General features: G+C 43.2%; 1 protein-coding gene across 3 annotated transcripts in view; it reads right to left on the bottom strand.

Moving 5' to 3' along the window:
* The window catches only part of uba6 (ubiquitin like modifier activating enzyme 6), a 143,392-nt gene that overhangs the window by 74,656 nt on the left and 55,104 nt on the right, over nucleotides 1–13,632 (bottom strand). For 2 of the 3 annotated variants that reach the window (XM_067983410.1, XM_067983411.1), the window contains exons 7-9: nucleotides 9,169–9,249; nucleotides 7,602–7,724; nucleotides 1,829–1,952 (exon numbers count right to left, since the gene is read on the bottom strand). In XM_067983410.1, coding sequence (XP_067839511.1) covers nucleotides 1,829–1,952; nucleotides 7,602–7,724; nucleotides 9,169–9,249 — 328 coding nt within the window. Of the gene's footprint in view, nucleotides 1–1,828; nucleotides 1,953–2,795; nucleotides 3,314–7,601; nucleotides 7,725–9,168; nucleotides 9,250–13,632 lie in introns of those variants that run through there. The other variant, XM_067983412.1, reaches the window with a different exon arrangement.

Consider the following 13,632-nt stretch of genomic DNA (forward strand, 5'->3'; position numbering starts at 1 on the left):
AGTTGGAAGCTAATTATCATAGCTCCGCCCCTATTTTCCTGCATTTAAGTTGGTTTTTACACTGTTGCCATTTAGACTTAAAAATAATGGTCTCAGTAGCGGCAGTGGTGTGAATTATTGCTCCAAGATTGGGTTTAAACTCCCAGTTATTAAAAATGTATCACTGCTGCAAAGATTAAACTATTATAATCTATGAGTATCAACTTCCTCCACTGGGGTTTTCAATTTTAACAATGCCACGCCATAAGTCAGGAGCCCATTCAATTTATGAAATTGTTTTCAGAATTTAAATGACCCCTTCTCTGTTTTCCCCACAGTTATCAACCTCACTAAAGCCACTAACACAACAAAGATATCTTTTCCAAAAACTCTAATTTGCTTATTAATCACTATTGCTTCTATCAGTTATGAGTAAATTAGCATAGATATACCTCAAAAAGATTTCAAGCCCATCTACTCAGAGGAAAAGCAGTAAGTCATTATGTAAATTTATGCCATCCACAAAGATTTGCGATCTTCAGCCTAATTCAAACCCATAACTTTTCAATAAATTTACATTCACTAACACCCTCCGTGGCTCCGGACGTGAACGTGCCATCACTTCAGCTTAGATCGGCACTGAGTGTCTGATTCATCGTTATGCTCGCTGTGCATTCTAAGCGGCGAGATCGGCACTCTAGATAACGTTGCTGGAAAATCTGGGCCAATATCTAAGCAGTACTTATTTTTAAAACTGTTGACACCTCCAGAACTGAGAAGGATGCCAATCAGTGCTGACTTTAGCTGGACCCGGTGCTCTTTGCTTCATCTGGAACCAGTGCCCACGTGCAACAGCAACTCGCATTTATATAGTACCTTTAACATAGGAAGACGTCCTAAGGCACTTCACAGGAGCGTAATCAGACAAATATTGACACTGAGGCAAAGAAGGAGATATTAGGACGTGTGACTAAAAGCTTGATCAAAGAGGTAGGTTTTAAGGAGCATCTTATAGGAGGAGAGAGAGATGAAGAGTTTTAGGGAGAGAATTCCAGAGTTTACGGCCCAGACGGCTGAAGGTACGGCTGCCAATGGTGTGGCTAAGGGAGTGGGGGATGCACAAGAGGCTAGAGTTTGAAGAACGCAGAGTTCTTGGAGAGTCGCAGGGCTGGAGGACGTTACAAAGCTAGGGAGGGACAAGCTTATGGAGAGATTTGAACACAAGGATGAGAATTTTAAAATCGAAGCATTGGTGGACTGGGAGCCAACATAGGTCAGCAAGCACAGAGGAGATGGGTGAACTGTACTTGGTGCAGATTAGCATACAGGCAGCAGAGTTTTGGATGAGCTCAAGTTTACGGAGGGCGAAAGATGGGAAGCCGGCTAGGAGAGCATTGGAGTGGTCGATTCTGGAGGTAAGAAAAAGTAAATGAAGCAATTAAACTTAAAATTTCTCCTGTTACGTGGGAGAGATTGTTGAGAACTTTCTAAAAGTAAGCCACTGGTTCACCGTTGTGAAGGACACAGATGTCAAGATGTATATCTTTCTACAGCGGTCAACTGATAGCTGGAATAGATTGCCAGGAAGGATGACTAAAGTCAGCACACTGGACTCTTTAAGAAACAGCTGTATGCAGTCCTGGGAAGACAGGAGAGTAAGTACTCTAGATGGACGAGATCACAATACTGTGAAAAACTAACAAAAAAAAGAGGGGGGGGGGGGGGGGGGGGAGAGGGGGATGGAATGAAGTATTTCACATTAAAAGTACTCCATTCTACAATAACATTCCTCTCCAAAATAGAAGATAACCACCATTCAAATTGATATCACTTATGTGAAACAGCGTACCAGTTACTTGCTGCACTGATTCATTCAACTCTGTCATCCCGTTGATTTCCCGAAAAGTCACAAACTCTCCCGTTTGCAACCCATGGTTACGATTGTCCATGCACGTAACAATTCCAGGATTGGACTGTGAAAGAAAAGGGCAGAAACATTAACATGTGCCTCCAGCTGTGCCATGTTTGGTTTGTATGTAGAAACTCATTATGATAACCTCACCTTCCAAGGGCTTGTACTGTTTTTTTTAATGTTTGATCTAGGCTTACAGACTCATGGTATGAATATTTTACTTCATATAAATAAGTGCGGCCAATAGAGAAACTGTCATTCCATGTACATGGAACGCATAATTTATTCCACGCAAGTAAGATGAGAAACCTTGTAGCACTATGGAAATTACTGTAACAAAGTTATTATACAAATGCTCAACAGACTTATATCATACTCTGTGATTTTAAAATAGGTTAATGCTGCCATTGAAGAGCACAGAGAGGAATTAGATACCAGTGCATTAAGCGTTCATGCGGCAACATCACTGACATTTTTTGGCCTCTAGTTTTCTGCAAGTTCCATCTGTTGGAGAAAAAAAAGAGGCAACTGTTCTTATTTTCAGTGTCAGCATAGCAATTGCTGCCCAATGACTGCCGCTGAATAGGCAATATCACAGATCACACATCCTTGCATTATACAGCTCACCAATAAAACACTTTCCCATAGACTGACCGGCTGCAGAACTGCGGCTTGGGAGCTGGTTGTCTGTATGTGATTTCAGATGAAAGTGATGGATGGTGCAGAAAAATGAAAAGAAAATTGGCTAAAAGAAGAAAATATTAAATACAGTAAGGCCCAATTGTATGTAACTTGCTTTTGTTTTTGTTAGCCAGAAGTCTGACATCAGGGAAATCTGTCAATGTGCTCAAGAGTTTCCAAACCAAGTTACATAGAAATCCACACAAGTACAGGCTTTACTTACCTGAAATGAAGTGCACACAGTCTCCTTGCAGGGTGTATGTACCCCACCTAGCCAAGTTGAGAGAGGTTAGATGCAGGTTGGCAAGATCCAAAACTTAGGGGCCACTAAATGTTGCCAGGTCACTGTTGGAGTTTGACCAGCTAAAACTGCACAGTTTACCAGCGTGGAGCAGTAGTCATCTTTCCCCTGCTTGTCCAGCCAGAACTACCCCTACCTGTTAGCATATTGGCTAGTGGGATTAACTGGCACAGAGTGGGAAGAATCCAGCTCCCAAGGTCTCATTAACGAGTCAAGCTGTCTTGTTGATTATCATCTGTCCCTTTTCTACTACGCATCAGCCTGATTTAAGTTTCCAATCACTGAGACTGCCAAAGGGGGTTGACTTCTAGTTCTAATCATCCATCACAAAGTGCATCATCCTGGAGCCAACTTAATACCAGAGACCATGCTGACCTCATCCCTAATAAAGCAATACTTCACTATTTAAAATATAACTTTTCTCATTTCTTTATAAAAGCTCACAAAGCAGCTGATGAATTTTGGCTCTGTATTGTAAGTGGTCTTTCACAGTCTCTAAGATACAGTAACGCTTTACAGTTTTCAATGGACTTTGGCTCAATTAACAAAGCATTCCAGACTGAGAGCTATGCAGTACACAACTATGAATTGGAAGAGATTTATACTCAAAAGTCCTTGAACTTAAAAGATAAAGAGAAGAAAATAAAGGTTCTTTTATCCTTTATTTTTAATATGGTAAAGTTGTTACATTGTATTTTTACTACAGTAAGATTAGTGTGTGAAACAGACAATGAAACAACAAGATTAGTACAGGCTATATTTTTCATAGCTGAGTGTGAGTCACTTTAGTAACTAAGGACTCGTAAACTCACTGTGGGAGACTTGCAGCCAAGATCCCATGTCCTACTAGCTTGTGGCACTGGAAGTTTCCTCTGTACTCATTACTTAATTTTAATCACTTTTAAGTATCACTTCCCAGTAAAAAGAACTATTTTGTTTGTACTTTTCACAAAATAAATAACGATACTTTCACTCAGTTTATTAGAGGCATGAGCTCATCCCCTCTTGTTTGGTAAACAAGTTACTAGAACAGAACTCCAACGATCTTGCTATGGCTTCTTGCCCGAGCATTGCACCCTTTATGATTCTGCTCTGTTCTCTACTCTTGCTTACTGCTGATGTTGGTTTCTCATGTTCAGAAATTAATGATGATTCTTCTTCGTCTCTCTCTCTCTCTCTCTCTCTCCAGTGAGCAGGTCAAGAGGTTGTTATTTGGAAGGAGAGCATAGTTTTAACAGGGTGTTTTCCCTGATGTGGGTAATGAGATATGTGTCAGTCTGGCTATGCTATCTCATAGAGATCGGACCAGTATCAAGATCTGCCTCTATTTTACAATACAGTCAACAGGAATCATGGTGGTTGAATCAGAACCGGCAAAGACTAAATCAATTCGGGGGTTGGTTTCACCCTTGTTGCAACTTGAGTGATGCTAGTGTGAACCATAGGTGCTTTACCTAAAGTAATCTGACAGCCCAAACATAGATATAGCATCAGGCATGGCTCAGTGGTAGCACTTTCACCTCAGAGTCAGAAGGTTGTGTGTTCAAGTCCAACTCCAGAGACTTGAGCACGTAATCTAGGCTGACACTTCAGCGCAGTGCTGAGGGAGAGCTGCACTGTCAGAGGTTCCGCCTTTCGGATGAGACGTTAAACCGAGGCCCCGTTTTCCTTCTCAGGTGGGCATAAAAGATTAAAGGCACTATTCGAAGGAGAGCGCTTCCTGGTGTCCTGGCCAATATTTATCCCTCAACCAACATCATTAAATCAAATTATCTGGTCATTATCTTGTTGCTCTTTGCGGAACCATGCAGTGCGCAAATGGTCTGCCACGTTTCCTACATTGCAACAGTGACCACACTTCAAAAGTACTTAATTGGCTGTGAAGTGCTTTGGGACATCCTGAGTTTGTGAAAGGTGCTGTATAAATGCAAGTTTGTTCGTTCTTCTTTTGTAATTGTGGGATTTTTTCTGTAATTTCCAAAAGCAAGTCGAGCGAATGGATGAAACCACAGAACGTATTGTGCATTATTCACACGAGCAAAAAACTCAATCTCTTACTAAGTGTCGTGTTGCAATGACATGATCATAGAAACACATTGATGGTACTACACGATAATAGGCCATTTGGCACAACCATCCCTGCTGCATTTACCCTCCATAAGATTGTGTGATGGTAGGACTTCAGTATTAAACTGTGCAAATGAAAAACAGACGTACAGTTGAATATGTACTTTGCTGTGTAATAATTACTGTAAATCTAGCATGGTTTACAAATGCATATGGGAATGTTATATAGTAATGACTGACTTTTGTTCAATGGATGTTTGATTTGTTGCCTTGATGACAAGGAGAATTATTTCATTAAAAAAAAAATCACAAGAAAAAAACACCGAACTAGAAGTAACAAGTATGTCTTTAGATAATTGCAACCAGACTTCACCGGACAAGGCAGCTCCATAAAAACGAGAACAGCAGAAACACTGCAGATCTGTGAAAATTGAGCAATAATGCTAATATCCAAGAGAGGGCAGCAGACTGCATATGCCAACAATAGAGCTGGTGTCAAAAATTGAAAGCAGAGGTGCCAGAATAAATAAATAAATCCAATATTCTAACAAACTACCAATAGTTTTTTTAAAAAACAATTCTTAACTTAATTTATTCCTAATTAAATTCTACATAAGACTTAGTGGCTCAGAACCTCTATGGCCAGACGAGGAAGGCACAGTAGTTTGTGCAAGGCAGTGGGCTAGGGTTACATTTTGGAGGTGCATGCACTGAAGTTTTGCTGTTAACCTCCTGGGATCAGGAAATGTGTATGCAATACTTTCCCTTGGGAAGTTAAATCTGTGGGATAGACTCCGTGATAGTGTAGATGTTCTGTGAGGAAGGAGCAGATTCGATTGGTCAAATGGCCTTTTCTCATCCTGTGCTTTAAGATCTGTTGCTACTGTTGCATAGAACTATATGATTCTTAGTTGAGTTATTGTATAATCTATATTCAGTATCTACACCAACTATAATTCTACACATTTACTTTGCTGAAGAAAAGGAAGTCAATTTTTTTTAATGCTATGTTTAGGTTCTATTTTTTTTCCTCTTTTATATTTATTGTATTTCTTGGAAATTGCTTCCTTATAATCTGCATACATTTACATCACAACATGCACATTCTTCTGGTGTAATTTTGCACCTCTCACAAAACATCCATTCCGTTCATCATTAGCAACATCTTTCTCATTGAAAAAGCAGTTTGCATATATTAAATAATGGAGAGGCATAGGATGAACGACAGACATGGGAAGGAGTGGCCTCCTTGCGTCCTCATGCCGAAGCCACTTGTGCACATACTTATTCCCAACTCATTACTGGATGCATTCAGTCCTGTAGATTGACAGACTTATGCGGTAAGTGTATATAGTAAGCCAGCTCATATTTACCTATAAAATAAAATGTCTTGTGCCCTTAGAACTGTAGGGTTCCTGTATGCTACCCGTTTGGTTTTGGAATCAAGGGCCTGGATATGAACAGGAAGTTGGGGAGGATGCGGGCGAGGCCAAAATCGACCAAAGAATCCGGCAAAGCCGGGAACGTGGAGGCCTGCTGATCTTAACAGTAGGGCCTCATAAACAGATTGTAGGGCCACCTCCCGCCCGGAAGCTGGCCAGAAGGACAGCCTGGCCAGCAGGTGGGAGGGAAAACTAGTGGCAGGATGCCGCAGCCCAGGACCCTTGGGGATGGTCTCTGGTACTGGGAAAGGAGCTCCGGGTGGCGGGGCTAGGGGTTGTCAGTCGGCGTTCGGGAGTGGGGGTGGAGGGCGGCGATCGGGGGTGGGGGGGAGGCCTAGGGCTTCCTTGAGGGGCCTGGAGGGCCCACAAGGAGTGTTAAAAGAACCACTTGCCTTGGCGAGCTGGTAGCTCCTGCCTCCGATCAGCTGCCAGGAATCCCACAGGTCGGGTCGAGCTTCCCCCTGACGTGCTATTAAATTTAAGTCGTGGCGCGATGATGTCAGCAGGCCACGACTTTGGTGTGTTAATTAGGGCCCTGCCTGCCTTTTGCAGGAGCCTCACCCAAGGCCTGATTCCTGCACTTTAAAATTTAAATTGGCGGGAATAGGGTCTGGTTGCCCGATCCTGATATTTTAAACCCCCACCCCCCTATGACCCTTTCCTGCCCGTTTGGGTGGGGGGGGGGGGGTTTAAAATCAAGGCCATGGTCTCTGCTGAACCAGACTAGCGGCCATAATGGTTACTGCTATGTGCACCTACAGGATTTCATTTCTAAAAGATAAGGGGATTGACCCGGCCTGGGAATGGAGCAGCAGGTGGGCAAGTGTCAAGGCATAGCCACCCACCATGTACTACAATAAATGTGAGAAACTGGTAATTCAATGCCTCCATTTCCTGCTGCAATGATATCAATGGCTGACCAGCTCCCATTCTCCAGGCTCCTGCACTACAGGCGAGCAATGACACAGGAAATCAACTATATTTCGAAAGGTTTGGCACATTTTCATAATCTTGTTTCTGATCAGTGATAAAAGAAAGTTATAGGGTTTGTCTCTGTATATAATCTAATTCAACAATTTCAGCTGATTTTTTGATTTCACCACTGTCAAGCACCGTGCAACATTTTTCTACATTAAAAACACTATATTAATTCAAGTTGTTATTAGCTAATGTGAAATGCTGCACGCCAGTGAAGGTGATTATTTTCTGAAGATATTACCTGCGTGATACTTTGAATGAAGATTTCTTTTGGCTCTTCTCCGTTTGGATCAGATACTTCAAAATGGTCTCCAAAGTCACAGAACACACGGCAGCACACTCCATATACATCAGCACTAATGAACTGGAAGAAGAAATGCACAAGATTCCCATCCATAAACCTTTACGGCATACAGCAACATTCTGAGTTCAAAAATAAAAAGAACTAGTTCCTGATTTCCTCAGACCATGACCTATTGTTTTAAACAAGTTTACAATTTTTTTGCAGTCACAGAGAATATTGGTCCTTGGTTCAAGGAACATGAATCAGCTTTGCGAGCTTTCACCCGATGAACCTGTGATCTCCTAATGTTAAATCAAATCTATTCCAAGATGAATATGGAATTCTGGGACAATGCGAGAACCAAACAGGAAGAATCTGCAGAACACAAGAGAAAGTAAGAACAGAGACAAGGAAGGAAAGGGAAACAAGAAAACGGGTAAGAAAACTGAATGACACACTTTTTTTGATGATTTGTTCTCAGGATGTGGAGAACGCTGGCAAGGCCGCATTTATTGCCCAACCCTAGATGCCCTGAGAAGGTGGTGGTAGTGGGCCTTCTCCCTGAATCGTTACAGACCTTGATGTTCAATGAGCCAGAGAAGAAACAGAATTGTATGTGAAAGACTACTTCAGAAACATTCTACAAATCCAGCCTGACCAGGACCTGCTCAATATTTTTGAAGTAAAATTTCTTCCTTGCAATTTTATTTTCAACAGTGATTTATTTTTGGGTAATTTATTTTTGGGTAATTTATAACAGTAATTTATTTTTGGGTGCTTTTGGTACAATAGGAGAAAGAATTCTGGTTGGTTTTCCTCATAGGACAGGAAAGTTGCTAACACTGTGTCATGCACAATACTGGTTTGTATTTGTTTTTTATGATTTGCTACATTACAAATTTTGGTGCCGGATTAATATAACCCCATCACACACCGCTTTATCAGGATCAGTGCTTCACATCAGATTCTAGACAGGCAAGACAGCACATTCACATTGTGTTGGCTTCTGACATATTGTGAACAAAGTGTGTTCAAACATGTACTCGCACTGTACAGCAGTGCTCCAGGCTCAAGAGTAAACCAGTGCTCTGAAATTGGACAGAATAACGTGTTGGACACTGTTTAATATCCACCTCATATACACTGCATCTATTATACTACTTTTAAAATTGGGTACGGCAGAAGCTTAACACCCAGAAACAAATATCCATTAAAACACAAGTGGGATCTCTGTATATGCAGTATTTCTATTAACCTGCCATGGCTCTCTAATTCTGCTGTTTTATGCAATATGATCACATGCAGATTCTTTATCCCAGTAGGTTCCTCCCAAATGCATTTATATGTAATAAAGTTTGAATGATGTGAAGGCATAGCCCATTTCTCTTTTTTCAATATCGGATAATATAGAAACCCAATTTTATGCCAGATGGACCAAGGTAATATTGCATAATTGATCTTTATAGAACTGAAATAAAGTGGTGATGAGATGTTTTTGCTCAGTACAGCACTACAAAAACCATACCTTGATGGGTGGTTGCTGTGAACGGCAGAAGTCATTGATCTTCTTTTGAAGTGAAAGTCTGACCTCTGTTAAAACTACACACTGTAAATGAAAAAAAAGACTCCAATTAATATGAATACAATCTAGCACTGTGCCACTTTTTCTTTGGGGTAGGGAGAAAATTGTGTTTTAGTAATCATGGTCCAGTAGTCTACTAGTTAAACAGCCATCGCCAAATCAGATGGTTGTAACCTCACATCATGAAGCTGTTTGCAATCCAAATGTACTGCCAACAAATGGGGCCAATTTTATCAGTTCTCAACCAAGCTTATAGATAGAAATTTTAATACCAGAACATCCTATCTGCCACATGAGCCATCACAAAGATCGCCTAATTTCTATGCGGACTGTGTTTTCTGTGCAGCTGTCTCGATTCTAGTATCTGGCCTGCTCCTGCGTCCTCAGTTTTCTGCTCCTCTGCTGGGAATTTTTCACTCTAGGCTGAGCAAGCTCTGATCTGTTCCAGCTGGTTCCCATTTCACTCCACTGCTGCCGAATGACCTTTGCTCTGCCGCTTTCCGTCTGCTTCCCATTGTCGCTGACTCCACTCATCCCTCTGCTGGAATACTGGATACGCTGGTGTGCATTACCAATCAACGAGGCCACTATTCATAGGAATAGGAGTAGGCTATTCAGCCCCTCAAACTTGTTCCGTCATTCAATTAGATCATCGCTAATCTGTACCTCAACTCCATTTACCCACTTTTGATCCATATCCCCTTTTGAAACTCTTACCTAATAAAAATGTCGATCTCAATCTTGAAAACTTCAATTGACCTAGCATCCACAGCCTTTTGGGGGAGAGGATTCCAAATTTCCACTACCCTTTGTGTGAAAAAGTGTTTTCTGTTTTCTGTTTTCACTCCTAATTTTAAGATTGTGGCCTCTTGTTCTGGATTCCCCCACCAGGGGAAATAGTTTCTCTGTATCTAACCTATTGAGTCCTTTTAGCATTTTAAACACCTCTATTAAATCTCCCCTCAACCTTCTAAACTCAAGGGAATGCAAGCCACGTTTATGCATCCTATCCTCATAGCTTGACCTTTTAAGCCCTGGTATCATTCTGGTGAATCTGCACTGTACCCCCTCTAAGGTCAATATATCCCTTCCTGGGATGGAGTGCCTAAAACTGAACGCGGTACTCCAGATGAAATCTGAACAAGGCTCTGCACAATTGAAGCATCACTTCCTCACTTTGGGATAAAGGCCAACATTCTATTAGCCTTTTCAATTACTTTCTGTACCTGTGCACTAGCTTTTAATGTTTTGTGCACCTGGACACCCGAATCCCTTTTCTCCTCTACTGTTCCTGGTCTCTTGCCATTAAGGAAACTTTCCGATTTGCCATTCTTGGATCCAAAGTCACATTTCCTCACATTGAACACTATCTGCCATAGTTTTGCCCACTCATTTCATCTGTCTGTGTCCCTTTGTAACCTCCTGCTCCCATCTACACAACTTATTGTGCCTCCTAACTTAGTATCATCTGTAAACTTGGATATACAACTCCCTATGAATGATATACATGGTGAAAAGCTGAGGCCCCAGTACAGATTCCTGGAGAACACCACTTGTCACATCCCGCCTTCGGAGTACATTCCCATCATCCCTACTCTCTGTCTGCTACCTCCCAACCAATTACCTTCGCTGGACCCCTGGATCAACCTATGCTGGCTCACGGACGATTCTTCACGCCTCTTTGGCTCTCCATTTTCCACAGGAAACCTCAAACAGCGTGACAACTCATACTCGACCCCTCAATCAGCTCCTGGACTCACTCACCCTCCACAACTGCCTCCGAACCTGGACATTAGTTAGTCGGTGCTCCAAGCTGACTCCACCCTATCTACAAGTCAACTTCATCCCACCACGGGACCTCTGACTTTAACTTTGGATTCTCTCTTATTATCTCATCCCTATCCTCTGTTTACAACCAGGACATATCTATCCTATTTTTTGCCACGCCTTTGCAACCTGAATTTCCTCTGTGGTCCATTTGAGTGCGCATTTTGGTTGCCTCTCCGGATCAGAGACCATTATTTCTACCTCCTTTATTTTTTCCCTCCTCTTCACTCCTCTGGGCCCTTGCCTCCTCTCTCCTCCCCTTCCTGTTACCCAGTCAGGCCTCATTTCATTTCTCCCCACATGGGTACTTTGCCCCACCAAACCCCTAACCCAACCTTTCAATATATCTCTACCTTCCTACTCTCCTGCCGCCGTCCGAGGTTTGACTCCCTCTTGGATAAGCCACAGCTTCCCTCAAGGCACTCGTCATTGTCTCCTTACAAGCAGCAACCTCAACTGCCCCATATCTTCCTCTCTCACCGACGTTCCCACCCAGCATTTCCGCTGGGTGCTAATGTTGCCGACCTCCTTCCCATCCTGCTTACCCCGCCCACTGATGACACCTTGGATTTTGCCAGCAGATCAACAATCACCGTCCCTCTCCGCATCTCCTTCTAGAATGTCCATTCACTTGCGAACAAGGCCCTTGCCAACCGTGACCATATTGTGGATGAATGAATTGCTATTATGGCCTTGATGGAAACCTGGCTCACAGGTGATTACACATTGCCTTTTACTGAAGCTTCTCCACCTGGCTATATCTTCCACCACCTCAGCCTCTACACTGAGGGACTTCTCATCCTCAGTGATTTCAATTTCCATCTCCATCTCCATCTCCATCTCAACTCATCTTGCCCTCTCTCCTCTGAGTTTACTGCCCTTCTCTCCTCCCTTAACCTCTCCCTCCATACAAACTCTCCGAACCTTTATTCACGGCCATCCCTTCAACCTTGCAATCTCACGTGTCCTCTCTATTCCTATTGTCTCAATCACAGATAAGGCCATTCCTGATCACCTGCTTGTATCCCTTACCATTCAGATCCCCCTTCCAACCCCATTTACGTCTGCATCTGCCCCTGGAAAAACCTCTCCCGCTAGTCACACAACAGCACTTCCAAACTTTTAACTATCTAGCATTTGGCCATCCAGTTTCCATGATACTTCTGCAGCTGTTGATCTGCTCAATCACTCGCTCACCTCCGCCTCTGATGCCCTTGTCCCCAAGAAAACCCTTACACACTCCCACCCTGGATCCCCCTGGTGCAGCCCCCATCTTTGCTCCCTTAAGTCCAAGTGGCGCAGACTTGAAAGTATATGGCGAGAGCTCCGCGAGGGTGGCGGGGATATAAAGCGCGGCGGCAGAGGAGGCCTAAGATTAAAAGCGGTGAGAGCACAGCGAGAGTGGCGGGGATATAAAGCGCGGTGGCAGAGGAGACCAGAGATTTAAAGCAGTGCGAGCACAGCGAGAGCAGCGGGGATATAAAGTGTGGTGGCAGAGAGACCAACTCAACCACAGGCAGAAATGTGAAAAAGTGGCGTCAGATTCAGCGCAGAGAGAAGCGGCAGAACCCAAGGGAATTAAGATTAAGTAGCGAGGTTAAGTATTGAGGTAAGGATCTAGGATAATATTAAAAAATAATGTTAAAAAAATTAATTAAAACCTTTTTTAAAAAAAAATAAATAAACAAATAAAAACTAGAAATGGCAGTGCAGGTAATATGTCGGGATTGCAGTATGTGCCAACTTGTGGACAGCAAGCTTGAGACACTCCAGCTCAGATTCTTTGAGCTGGAGTGCGAGTCAGAGACACCCTGACACATAAGGGAGGGGGAGGAATATCTGGACAGTTTTCTCCAGAATCCAGTCACACCTCAGAGCATAGCACAGGTACAGGAGGGGGAGAGTGTGACTGGTAGTAAGCAGGTAGTGGGATCAGAGGGGAGTTAGAAGAGGTCCCACAGACACTGGTCCCGTCCAACAGGTATAATGCACTTGATACCTGTGAGGATAAGGAAAAAGACTGTGGGAAGGACAGCCAGAATGCTGACCAAGGTATCCTGGAGCAGGAGGTTGTCCAAGGGGAGGAGGTGCAGAGTAGAGAGGTGGTAGTTAAAGGAGATTCAATAATTAGAGGGATAGATATGCTTCTTTGCATCAGGATCGAGAGTCCCGAAGGGTGTGTTGCCTACCTGGTGCCAGGGTTAGGGACATCTCAAAACAGCTGGAAAAGAATCTGGAAAGGGAGGGGGAGGGTCCAGTTGTCGTGATCCATGTCGGAACCAGCCACATAGGAAAGAATAGGGAGGAGGTCCTGCTAAGGGAGTATCAGGAGTTAGGAACTAACTTGAAAAGCAGGACCTCCAAGATAGTAATCTCAGGATTATTACCTGAGCCATGTGCGAATTGGCACAGGGACAAGCAGATCAGGAAAGTAAACATGTGGCTGAAGGAGTGGTGTGGGAAAGAGGGCTTCCATTTCATGGGACACTGCACCAGTACTGGGACAGGAAGGAGCTGTACCGTTGGGACGGGCTGCACCTGAACCAGGCTGGGATCAAGGTCCTAGTGGAAAGGATAAAC

This window comes from Heptranchias perlo, chromosome 4 (genome assembly GCF_035084215.1).
Source record: "Heptranchias perlo isolate sHepPer1 chromosome 4, sHepPer1.hap1, whole genome shotgun sequence".
Classification (NCBI taxonomy): domain Eukaryota; kingdom Metazoa; phylum Chordata; class Chondrichthyes; order Hexanchiformes; family Hexanchidae; genus Heptranchias; species Heptranchias perlo.